The sequence below is a fragment of the Primulina huaijiensis genome, chromosome 6, assembly GCF_012295235.1.
Source record: "Primulina huaijiensis isolate GDHJ02 chromosome 6, ASM1229523v2, whole genome shotgun sequence".
In the NCBI taxonomy this organism is placed as follows: domain Eukaryota; kingdom Viridiplantae; phylum Streptophyta; class Magnoliopsida; order Lamiales; family Gesneriaceae; genus Primulina; species Primulina huaijiensis.
The window spans coordinates 20,837,827-20,850,794 of record NC_133311.1 but is presented as its reverse complement, the minus strand read 5'-3'; the positions used below and the strand labels follow the sequence as shown (position 1 = coordinate 20,850,794).

Below are 12,968 nucleotides of genomic sequence, written 5' to 3'. Positions count from 1 at the left end.
ATGGCCCGATATCTCAAAAATTCAACATCAAAGTAACCCGTTAGTCATCTGTCATTGATTGTACTTTCTTGGCTCGTAGCGAGTAATTTTTCTTTTTTTGGTTAAATCTTAGTCCATGAAATTTTGGATGAACAAGTGGGGAAGGGGGATAAGAAAAGTGTAGTTTCAAGATAGAAATTTTATAATTATTGACCACTATAGTTTGTTCGATACTTCAAATCAACATTAGCTGCTCTAGTTTCCATCTCCTATTTGTCAATGTGTTGATCTGTTAAGTCTTAATCATAGATACACCCTTGGAAATTTAGTGACCTACATGTGTTGCATTTTTCTTTAGAAAAAAGATAAGTCAAGAATTTTTCTATCTGAAGAAACGACTGTCTGTAGTGCCATCTTATGGAGATAATTCCAATTATCGTTTAATGAATTTCTCGATAATTTAACATGGTATTTTGAAGTTTGTTGGTGCTTGAACTACAACATAAAATATAATTTAACATGGTATTTTGAAGTTTGTTGGTGCTTGAACTACAACATAAAAAATACACCATGTATTTTTTTTTTAAGATCTTAAAAAATGAAAGAGTACAACAAACAAAGCAAAATTTGTTGTATGGCGCACTCAAAAGGTCCTTTTGACTCCAAGGAGACGTTATGATTATCATGAGAAAGCGAGTTGTTGGCCAGAATTTCCGTTTGGCAAAGATATCACCATAAAGGTGGGATACATGTGTAAGTTTGTTCATCTTGGATCATGTAGAACACTCGGTGTAACATCGATGGAATTTTCCGTTAGGTGTGTTAGAATATCATCAGTCTTGAAAATCCGAAACCTACGATCGAATTGCCTTGACATATTTGATTATGATGATAAAATACTTTCATTCGCACACATCAATGTAAGTCCAGAGGCTAAAGGTAATGGGATTTTACTATTCTCGTTTTGTCAATTATTTGAATGAAACAGAGTTATTATTATGTAAAAAAAGATTAATATTTTGCTAATTAATATTCGACGAGATTTGAGACAAGGCCTTTGGCCCAGCAGACAGTCTCATTTCCACATATAAATAACATAGTGACGACTCGGGTTCGTGTCTCACTCTCCACCCCGATCCCACCCCTATAATTAAAATATATATATATTTGAGAAAGATTTTAAAATATTTTAGGCAGCATATGGATTTAAAATAAATTGATTTAATTTCAATAAATAATTAATATAAGCAAAGACGATAAAAATGTGAATGTTTTGTTTTAGAAAACCCTTGTCTTCGTGCTTGGAAGTATACGACGCAATTATTGGTATTTGCTACAAACAAACACACCAATAAATCACGCGAAAATTTAATTAGTAATGGATGAAAAAGTAGTTTTAAAAAAAAATGTAAATTTCATTAATTTAAACGAACGAGCCGAGAAGTGTCAGCATCAGTCATGGTGTGGAGGACAAAATAGAACAACATGTGTCTGCTCCACATTTAGTACCATCATATCTACACAAACTAATAAATAGCTCATGGTGACACCTACTGCCATTCAACTACAATAGTTGACCATAGTTATGTTATTTTTTTTATATAAAAAAAATAAAATTAATTAATCGATTAATATTTTATCATCGCGATTTATAAAAATATATAATCGATGATCAATATCTAATTCTAAATTTTAAATTATATAACGATTCAAATATCGTGTTTGATAAATAGCTATTTGTTCCTTAGTATAAGCAACTCTTAAACTCTAGAAAAAATTGTCAATTTAGATATGTGATTAACCAAACGAAATCATGAAAAGGGGCTGACTACCTAAACAAATAAAGTATTCATAGTGTGGTATGTTGATAAATAACTAATGGGAGCTAAATTTTATCTTGAGAGGTTAACTTGGATTACAAGGGATTCAATCAAAATAATTTTTTCAAGAATTTAGGATGCAATTGTCATCATGAAAGCTCCACTTGGACGTATTTCACTTTGAAAATCCAGTCACCATAGAGAAAAATATTCGTTTAGGATATAAACAAATATCAATGGGATATCGATTTATTTTCTCAAATAATCATCAATTAGCCACCTTCTCCTTTGTCTGTTTCACAACTACGACTCGCACAAGTGTCCTGTTCCCTCTTTTTTTTTTCCTTCACTATTCCGGACACACACACACACACACTCTCTCTCTCTCTCTCTCTAAAAAGAGTGTCTTTGTTCTTACTGTATGGAGCCTTGCAGTGATATTTAGGATTTTTTGATGGGTTTTTTTGTTTTGAACGTTGCTAGGTATCTTGATTGACTGCAGGTACTCTCAGGCATTGGTGCTTCTTTATTGCTTAAAAGATCAAGCTTTTCTTCAATGTCTTTGGTGTTTGCTTGAGTAAATTTAATTTGGTTGAGAATTGAGGTATTTGATTAAGCTATTAATATGTGTGCTTTGTTTATTATTAAATTTTTATAGTAGATTATTGAACTTGTTCTCTACTTTTTTTTAAGGTAAGTTAATTTTGACTAATACTTGTTTAGATCACCTATGTCTTGTGTACTTATCTGTTGATGAAGCTAATTATTATGATTTGCAAGTATATATAGTTTTCCTCATCTTATCTTGGTGAGGGTTGAGATTGTAGCACCAAGCTGCGAAGGGGCTGTTTTTCTGATACACGCACGGCACCTGATTCTATGCCGTGTGATATCGGATAGTTTTATTCTTGGTTAATTTGTTGGCCACCACAAAAGGAACTGATATATTGTCAAACTCACATTCAAGGCCTGTATTGTTAATGCACTCTGCATGAATGGCTTCGTATTATTAAGCAGAGACACAACTATAGTATAGGCTTGTGTGTAATATCAAATGTATAAACATTTATCTTACAATTTTCCAATGCTTGAATTAAATTAATTGGCAGTTGCTGATTTGCATTTAAGCTAAAGCAAGAAGCTTTGATTTCACCAGATAATTTGTTTGTTTGCCCCGGATAAGCTTTGAGATGTCTTCTTCTCTTGAGAATCAAAGCAAAGCACAGAAGTCTTTGGCTGAGGTGATCACCTAATATAGTTTATAACATATTTTGGTTATGTGATATCAATAAAGAAATTACAGGAATCTAATGTTTTTCTTTTGTTATAGGTTGTTAGTAACGAGAAAAGGTTGCTACCTTTAATGTACTCCAGAGGTATCTTACATGGTGAGGTTCTTGAGGTATACCATGAAGTCCGAACAGGATTAGAGAAAATTCTTTTGTCAACTAATGAGATGGCAGAGATTCAAGATGTCGAATATCTCCTTTGGAAGTTGCACTACAAGCATATTAACGAATTCCGCAAAAGAATTAGGCAACAATCTTTGGATAAGGATAATGTAAAGGAGACTCATCCTCAAAATGTTGATTCTCCAAGCAAATCCGATCATCATTTGGAAGGATTTAAGTCGTTCTTATCAGAAGCATCTAAATTCTATAATGATTTGATTTTCAAACTTAAACGAAGTTGTGGGCTCCTAGGGGAAGTTTTGCTGGACAATAATGCTAGTTCGTTTTCCGTTGAGCCAACAAAGCTGCATAAACATCAGTTTACATGCCACCGCCTTTTAATTTGTCTGGGTGATTTGTCTAGGTATGCAGAAATTCTTAAAAAACCCGATGCTCGAAGATGGTCAGTGGCAGCAAACTACTACCTAAGAGCAACCAAAACTTGGCCAGGAAGTGGAAATCCTCACAATCAGGTAGATGATCTAACGATATCAAATTCATTTTACATCTTGGAATTAAAGTAGTTATTTTTCTCGTCTGCAGTTGGCTTTGCTGGCGACGTATGTTGGAGATTCTTTTCTTGCATTGTATCATTCGATGAGGAGTTTAGAGGTGAAAGAGCCTTTTCCTGATGCTTGGGGAAACCTTTTGCTACTCTTTGAAGAGGTAAATGCAGTTTTTGGCTACTGGATTTCATACTTCATGACAACTGATTGAAATGGTTTGCTTTTTTCCCCTTGTAAACGGATTGTTTCTTAGGTTATGGAAATCAAGTAATAATTTTTTGGTGGATTTTCAGATAAAGCCTACTCAGTTGCCGACATTTTCTAGCGAGGTATTTGACTTTTACAATGTACCCCGACGAAATTTCTTGCACAATATATCTACTGCAGAAAATGGTTCTCCAAAAGAAAGCAAAATAGTTGAGACGAACCATGCTTCTGCTGAAAAGTTTGACCTGTGGTCAGCAGTAATCCGAACTATAAGCTTCTTCATAATAAGATCCAGGTACTTATCGCCACAATCTTTGCGCCTTTGCTATCGACTGTTTCATGAATCTGTACTATCACTTCAACCTATGATATATAAATTAATGGTTGATTTTAACGCAGTTTGGAGGAATTTCCCCACACGTTTGCCCATACCTTGAGCAGTTTAGAAGCTTTATTAGTAGTTAATGATGCAGAACTTACTGCAACAATGGAGTCTTATCAATTTTTGGATACGTTGAGAAAGGGTCCTTACCGTGCCATTCAACTTGTTTCCACATTCATCTTCGTGCTTCATAGACTGGTCCAGAACCCAAAACTAAAAGATCCAACAGGGATAGATGAGAATATGCAGTCTGAATATACAACATTAGCGTTGGCCACTGTTTTCATTTGCATGGGTCGACTCACTGAGAGATGCTGGAAGTGTAATATGGCAAAATGCCCACTTTTACCAGCGGTGTTGGTTTTCGTAGAGTGGTTAGTCGGAGCACTTGATGACGCAGAACCGCATGTTGCTGATGAAAGAGTTGTGAATGCCATGTCTTATTTTTTTGGCGTTTTATCTGAGTTCTTGAACAGACTTGATCAAAATGAGAGCATAGTAGATACGGATAATACTGCTCTTTGGGAAGATCATGAGTTGAGAGGTTTTTACCCGTTAGCCCATGTGCATGAAATGCTGGATTTCACTACTACTAATCAGGAATGGGAGGGCGATTCTTATAGAAGGCGTTCTCAGCGTATAATTCATGCTGCAACAAGAATTGTGGACCGAGCCAAAACTTCACGAGATTGGATCTCCAAAGACAAAGAGGGAAGAAATTTCTGCAGTTTTGAGAAAGAAAAATGTCCAAGCCAAGCAGAATCATCCGGCACAGGATCTGGTTCCAGCCTTGAAGTGATGATAAATGCAGAGACATGGTCAACTCTAAAGAAAACACGATTAATGATTGCTGAAGATGAAGAAGTGATTCTCTTCAATCCAATCACAAGGCACAACTCCGCACCAATTTATACCCCCCAGTCTAAAACCCATCCGGTTAGTCCTGAAGCCACAGATACACAGAGAACACTTCTTGATGAATGTTTATGCCGTGCCACGACATTTTCCACCAGTCAGCAGTCGGAAGATGGTGATTCATTTAGTTTCTGCTCCACGGTGTCTGATTCAGGACAACACAAGCTGTTCAAGGACTTGACGACCCACTCCACTGGACCTCCCTCCCTAAGTGCATGGGTCCTCAATAGAGGAGTTTCGAAGTATGAAACAGAAAATGGGACCAAAGACTTCAATGAACACAAGAAGCTCGATCCTATCGAGGAAATAGCCTCTATGTCCTTATCCGATCTATCCATATTGGAAAAAAAGAATTTCGATATAGACCACAGGCCTATTACAACAATCAGCTACAATTCACCTCCTTATGTTGCACCTTTACCTTCTGCCCCTTTGTTGCCAGAAAACACCGTTTGGTTGAAAATGAATCCATTAATCTCACCTGAGTACAAGAATGGATCAGATGGGATTCTAGGTGCGGCACCATACACAAAAGGGGTTTCAAATCGTTCACCAATCGGGTCTACTCCTCCCAGAGTCTCAGTTCTGGTCGATGGTTACCCACCAGTTCTTGGAATGAGTTCTTCAGAGTGGCTTTATCACTACAGAAACAGTCAAAATGTGGAGAATACCTCCAACCACATATCACCACTTGTTTACAATGCTCGCCCCGCCTTCGAGAATTTTCAAACAAACCAAGTTTGCAGGCTTGATCTACGTGATCAGTGGGGAAACCATTTGGTTCCAAATCCAATGGTTTATCTGGGGAGCCCCCAATTACATCCAAATACATCTCCTGTGTATGGGTCAGCAGATCAAAAACAGCCGAGGGAAACTTTTTTTACAGGTTACCAAAGACCAGTTCCTTATTTATGTGGTGTTGGCATGGAGATTAGACAAGAACAGCGGCCACTTTTGCAGTATCTCAAGGAGAGAGAGTGTCTGCTGCAATCAGAATTGCAGCTAAGGGGTCATACTTTTGTTGGAAACTGAATATAAGTCGGGGGTACATGCTATGTTGCTCCAAATTCATTGGCCACTCTTGGATGTGGTTGGCCTCCACCTCAAAATATGTAGGCTTCACTCCTTTTTCAATGTCAATGTATCGGAAGTAACTCTCTTGGTGTGTTATAGGGACGTGTTTATACAACTTTTTATTACGCTATATTTGTCATGTGCATGCCAGATAAATTACTAAGATAATGATTACTATAACGTTTATATCCATATAGTATATTTGTAGATATTTGAAATTAAAGTTTTAAACTATTGTTGACCGGGTAAGAATATCCTATTGCTAATGAACATTTCCGAAATTGTTATTTAACATAACCCATTGTAAATGTTATTTTCTTTCATCATTTCCCACCGTAGGTTCGTTTTAATTTAATCAGTACTTTTTTTGCCATCGACGCATCTCGGATAAAATAAATAAATTTTGTTATATATTTATGTATCATTTTTTTTTTCTTTTGAGTAAACAGAGAGATTTCACAACTAAGGAACAAGATCAAGTTTTACCACCAGTTTTGCCAATTATTTTTGATGGACAATTGCAGGCCCGTAGGCCTATGTTATTTTCTTGCGGTCCAGTCGCCCCCCTCACACTCTCTCCCTCTCACACCCACACACAGAGAGACGCACGCAATTGCACAATACCTGTAATACAGATCTGTTCCACGATCTAATATCTCCAAATGGAGGCTAGACACTCGAACACAGAAGATATTTCCCCTGCTAAAGCAGTTATGCTCGGAGCTTTGGCTCCAGGAGTCAACGTCCGTATAAATTTTTCCGTCCCTTTTTAATCAAGATTCCAATTTCACGGTAATAAAGATTCGGAATTGATCAAATATATCCTTCAAAGTTTCAATCTTTTTGCTGCTATGATTTCAGGGTCCCACTTGGAATACACTAAAAATAGCATTCTTGATGTTGGGTCTGTGTCTGTCTGCGATGCTGGGATTGGCGTTCTCGTCCAGTGACTCTATGCTAATTTTCCATGTGACTTTTCTTGTTCTGATTGCGGGAACCCTTTTCTTGCTCCTTACCAGGTATCTCCATTTCATGTTTTCTTGCAATCTGTTGTATGAATCATTTTCTTTCCTTCTATTTCTGGGTATTTCTGGGCCATTTTTAAAAATTTTTTGCGCAAGGCTGAATTATTATTTTTTTAGTTTTGTTCTGTGTTTTTAAGCTTATTATTAGAGAACCTTTATCCTTCTCAAATTTTCTGTAGTTCTCCCGTTGATGTTTCATCTGGAACCTCGTGTATTCGGTTTGCAAATTAATGTCCTTGAAGAAACTTATGCATTTGCATGTTTATGGTCACAAGTTAACCTCAGATTCAATCACATGTAATATGAGATATAACAGCAAAACCGGGAGTCTTGCTCTGCTCTTGTTGTAGCTTCCGTTGTTTATATGATGATTCCCAAAGCTAGTTGATGAAGATTTCCTACGAATAAGTGTAGTCTAAACATACAAAATAATAATTTTTTGTGAGGGATATACGAAATGCAGGATCATGCTCATTTTTATATGTTTCTTAACAAGTTTGTCGTATATTTTTCCGCAGATTTCTTGCAGAGACAGGCCTTGTCTCGATCGAACATCAGATGCAGGAGTTGGGGTTAGAACCCAAAGACAAGAGGAGCGATTGAGGCAATTTTTTTTAATCTATACACCGCATAAGTGAGATTTGTTTGAGATCCACCCAATATTGTCATTAATTTGTAAGCAACACCACAAATGGCATCTCTGAACCAAGATGATCTCGAAATTATCACTAGATCACAAATGATTTATAATGTTCTAACTCAAATCAACAGGATTCAAAAAGTTGTTATTTGTTAAAACTCTGTGTCTATTCTAGTTCTTCTTAATGTAAACTTTCTGATTGGTTACCATCAACAAAAAAATTGATTTAAACGGTAGTTGTTGCTCAATTATAAATGAATCGTGCATGTAAAAATCTGTTTGCCTAACACGAATACGATGCATCAATGATGAAACCAACAATGGCAATTAATCACATATCCATAATGAAGTCGATAAGAAAGTCAAGTCAACACTTTTTTTTCTTCTAAACGTCTAAACTCTGAAGTACTCCCTTATTATTTTGGACTTTTTAAGGACTATAAAATCGTATCTACTGATTTATTGGAGAAATGATTGTTATGGCAATAAGCCTTACGACTAATTTATCAAAAATATCCTATCGGTAGTAAATCATTTACAAGCATAAACTTAACTTCGGCATGAAATTTTTATTAGTACGTATTAATTGTAGAATAAATTATAAATTTCTTTGCAAAAATATAATCTCCTATTTTGAACTTGAAATATAACAGCAAGTCAGCGATGACAATATATATTCTACAAATATTTTCGTTTTTTTAGAAAGCATGGAAAGTGAGAACGAGCAAACTATTCCCCTCGTAATTAATGCATATTCAGAAACCATAGAACACAGCAGATGGCTTATCTGCACCAATATTCCAGGTGTACGATGATATCTTGGGTTCAAAACTCAATTAAAACAAACCCCACCCATAACAAAAAAAAAAACATAGATCACGGTTGTGAAACATGATATTTAAATAGATGAGTTACCTCAAATGTCTTTTGGGCGTGGGAAGCCTCAGAAAAAGACCTCAAATTATATAAATAAAGATAATTTATATTCACCCTCGCAAAATTGCCACAGGCCAAATATGAGAGTATTATTCTACACTATCAAAAATTGTTACGGCGTCAACACTTGTTAAAAGAGTTTATTCACGGGGCCATTAGCCCTTCAATTGTATAAGAAAGGGACTTTGCCCAATCAGCTTTCAGAAGCAACGTTTGCAGTGTATGCATCACGTCATAAACTGGATCGAGCTTCCGCTGCCACCCCTATACGTAAAACCGCCAAAATAAATACAAATGCTATTATGCTGCATTCAAGAACTGAGCTCAAACACAAGTTTGAAAGAAGACCAAGCAAAACAGAAAGGCGTGTTAATTATAGAAATCTTTCAGAATGAACCAAGAAACTACCTCGAGGACCAAAAGTGTGACCATAACAGTGCAAACATTGCCATCAATGTTTACTTTATGACGACGAACTTGCTCGAGTAAAATCTGCATGCATTCTGCGGGATGGATCAAATCTCCTTCTGGAGTACCCCAGAAATCAAACGATTCTTTCACCACCTGTTTAAGCGGAAAAAACAATCTTTTTAACAGAATCTAAATTTCATTGTCATGTACAGAAAATTATTACAATGACGAGTAATTCGAACACCTAATACAGAATTGCAACTTTAAAAGAGCCATGCCTAATATCATCATTGTGTGAGATTCATCTGAATGAATGGAAATGTCACCGAGTTCTTAATTCACCTGAATAAAGGCCTCTGGCTTCGGGCAGTTTTGTTTCTTCGATAATCGAAGTGTGCACTCTGCTGCAGTTCGGCCATCTCTCCGAGCAACAGCTTTAAAGAATTCTAATAAATTTACACGATCATTCTTGGAGAGCTCAGCAGTCATGCCAACATCAAGGAATATTACATGAGGCTTGGTTTTGAAGAGTTTTTTACGGGAAGGTCTGCTCTGTGCTGCTCGGACAAGGATGTTTCCAGGATGCATGTCAGCATGAACAAAGTTGTCGACCTGACAAGGTTAACAACATATCTCAGAATAGTCATCCTTAGTTAACCACACAAAGTAACAGTTTGACTCTTTTCACAGAGAATTCTTGGTACTATCACTCTCCCGTTAAAGATAAACAAAACCTAACATGTCAAATCGATCATGTATTCCAATAACATTAATGGAAGTAACATCTTTTTAATGCTCGGTCACTTAGTTCCCAAACCATACTATCGTAAAGCATCAAGCACACATTAAATCAACACCTGATTCGCTGCATGTCAATAATATAATCGGTAGAGTAATTTGAAAAAGCAGCATAAAACAAATTGATATCACATTTTTGGCAGTTGTAGAAAAAAGTTGCCATCGCAGTTATTTCACTGAATTCCATGACTCACGAACAACATTCTACACACAAGCATCTACAACTCAGCTATTTCTACAGAATATGATCAGTCCCAAAAAACGGCATGCATTATCGTGATGAAAGAAAATATGTGTTTCTGCGTTGGCTTAATCAACAATGAGGAGTTGAGACTTGTTATAACATGTGAACTTATAATGCATCGGGTTGATAGCAGGATAAAAGTAAACAGAATCATTATGCTACCAGAAGCATCTTCAACAGTGCATGGGTTCCAATATGGGCAAGAGCACTCTTAGTGCGTTCATTACCCCCGAGCTCATCGACAAAATGGGAAACACTTTCTCCATGCTCAAAAGTTTCCACCAAAACAGCTGGATGCACAAGAGGATATACAGGCTTTGGGAAAGAAACGTCCTTCCATCTACGAAAATTGTATATGAAACGGTTCAAATGAGCTGCTTCACGTGCAAGATCAACTTGGGACATCATGAAAACTGCAAATTGCTGTACACTTTCATCCAGTCGCAACCAATTTATAGCAGGAATAAAGTTCGAAATTTTTGCCACGATATTTATAATCTCAAAGTCCCTTCTAATGGACTCCCCAACCCCTGGATGTCTCACCTTAACCGCAACTAGTAATGGTTTGATCTCACGACCACGATATCGAGACCGCAATGAGGCTCGATGCACCTGAGCAATGCTCCCAGATGCCACAGGTTCCTCCTCAAAGTCATCAAAAATTTCAGAAATTTTGCGACCAAAAGCCCTTTCAATAGTCTTTTTCGTGTATGCAAAGCTATGTTTAGGCGCTTTTGTGTGAAGTTTTGACAATTCCATGCACAAGTCTCTAGGGAACAGATCAGGCCGAGTGGCCGCCCATTGGCCCCATTTTATAAAGGCCGGACCTGCTCTTTCTAGAGTTTGATGAACAACCTGCAGCCACAATTTCCTATACTGAGGTCCAAAACTATCTGCAAATGGAGCCATGACAATGCTTGGTGAGAACAGAACAGCCAAATATAAGGCTCTCAACAACAAGTAAATGTTTTCAAATGCAGAAAGGATCAGTCTGGTCAAGAAAAGATGGCTGTTTTCTGCGCGCGTGTACAATGTATTCCTTGGCTGAAACATATCTGTGTCTGGCACCGCTTGTGCCCATGCTAACTGAGTTCCACACATCATAGCAAAAGTACTGGGAATAACCATATAAGAACGGCTCAAAGCCAAACTGAAAGCCTGAGCAACCAGATTTATTGTCAGACGACTTTCGCCAAGTTGTATGGGCCTTTGGGCCAACCTCTTCCAAGAAGCTTGGACATGATGGGCTACAGTATTGCTCTTTGGAATCTCTGAATAGCTCCTGATGTATCCATTATAGGATCTATTTTCAAACTCACGCTTTGCATTCCAAGCATGCCTTCTGCTAGGGAACAAATAAAGAGAGTAAAATCTGCACTGAGTAAAACATTGCTCAGATCTAAGGACGGCTTCATATTTGGACTCCTCTGAACAAATACTAGTCTGATTTCTTCGTAAAGCTTGTGAAATTCTCCTGATCAGTGTCAATGATCTGCAGCACCTCAAGTAAGTTAAAAGAACTATCTATAAAAATCTTCCAAGTCCAAGTGGGAGAGAAATCGATATTGTATTTGTTTTAACATCATAATTAGACTTGTATAAATCAGCACTCACTAATTAGAGTCCCCTATTAGGACAATTTCTAGCATTTCCACACATAAGTCATAACAATTAACACAGCGCAGTGAATTTAAATGAGCCTAGGTGGCAATTTAATGCCATAAAGACAAAGTAACATACAATTGTTCATTCATGAGTTCCATAAAATACATAAATGCACACGCTTGAATTTATTTATTTATTTCATGATTCATGGCAATATATGGCTGGGCTAAATTGTGATTCCTTCGTATCCATGATTCAATAACATCAAAGCTCATTTGACCATTGAAAACCCTAATCCAAGCTAATCTTGGCAGAAATTCACGAGCTTATTACCTAAAATAGTACAAATACCGCTTGATTTTACTAATGATATAGAATACACTAGCCCACACACACACACACACACACACACACACACACACACACACGCACACGCACACGCACACGCACACGCACACGCACAGAGAGAGAGAGAGAGAGAGAGAGCTTTCAGAGACCTTGACATGGCGAAGGCAGGGCTCGACAGAAAAGGGTCGAGGCTAACTTGCGCAGGAGGCGTGATGTATCACCGACGAGCATTTTCCAAAAATAAATGGAGATTTGGCAGATTCAACGCTACGGATCAAAACCATTCACATGCAATTTTGCCACCATCAGTAACAACACCGCATCCGATTAAATTCACGATGGTAAATTATGATAAGCGAAAAGGAAAGAGTAATCGAAGAATAATTGGTGAGAATGAGATTTGTTTTTGAGACTAACGGGGTGTATTACTTCTATATTTTCAAAGATTTTTAATGATTTTTTTTAAATGATGTACTTTCGTGAAGTTGATGGATTTTTATTGATTTTTGTGAAATCTCGTAGAATTGTAAAACAAATTTCATAGACTCTTATAAACTTTTTTTCAAGATTTATGTAGATTTTTGTAAACTTTTTGATAGAATTATGTGAATTTTGTAGATTATAATT

At 36.9% G+C, this 12,968-nt stretch overlaps 3 protein-coding genes across 6 annotated transcripts; 2 read left to right on the top strand and 1 right to left on the bottom strand.

Moving 5' to 3' along the window:
• Positions 1-2,024: 2,024 nt before the first annotated feature.
• On the top strand, positions 2,025-6,568 carry LOC140978173 (nonsense-mediated mRNA decay factor SMG7-like). Of its 4 annotated transcripts, none has more exons than XM_073443018.1 (6): positions 2,025-2,301; positions 2,956-3,040; positions 3,130-3,723; positions 3,794-3,916; positions 4,050-4,258; positions 4,363-6,568. In XM_073443018.1, the coding sequence occupies exons 2-6, from the start codon at positions 2,990-2,992 to the stop codon at positions 6,290-6,292; spliced, it is 2,907 nt and encodes a 968-aa protein (XP_073299119.1). In that variant the 5' UTR covers positions 2,025-2,301; positions 2,956-2,989; the 3' UTR covers positions 6,293-6,568. The 4 variants fall into 4 exon arrangements, with proteins under 4 accessions (XP_073299119.1, XP_073299117.1, XP_073299116.1 ...); XM_073443016.1 differs by having other exon boundaries at positions 2,928-3,040; XM_073443015.1 differs by having other exon boundaries at positions 2,909-3,040.
• A 294-nt stretch (positions 6,569-6,862) lies between these two features.
• On the top strand, positions 6,863-8,157 carry LOC140979335 (uncharacterized). Its single transcript, XM_073444688.1, has 3 exons — positions 6,863-7,077; positions 7,196-7,353; positions 7,878-8,157. The coding sequence occupies exons 1-3, from the start codon at positions 6,997-6,999 to the stop codon at positions 7,960-7,962; spliced, it is 324 nt and encodes a 107-aa protein (XP_073300789.1). The 5' UTR covers positions 6,863-6,996; the 3' UTR covers positions 7,963-8,157.
• A 763-nt stretch (positions 8,158-8,920) lies between these two features.
• LOC140978172 (uncharacterized) lies at positions 8,921-12,752 on the bottom strand. Its single transcript, XM_073443014.1, has 5 exons — positions 12,491-12,752; positions 10,551-11,880; positions 9,689-9,958; positions 9,344-9,499; positions 8,921-9,199 (listed from the first exon to the last, which is right to left on the bottom strand). The coding sequence occupies exons 1-5, from the start codon at positions 12,496-12,498 to the stop codon at positions 9,080-9,082; spliced, it is 1,884 nt and encodes a 627-aa protein (XP_073299115.1). The 5' UTR covers positions 12,499-12,752; the 3' UTR covers positions 8,921-9,079.
• Positions 12,753-12,968: the final 216 nt, after the last annotated feature.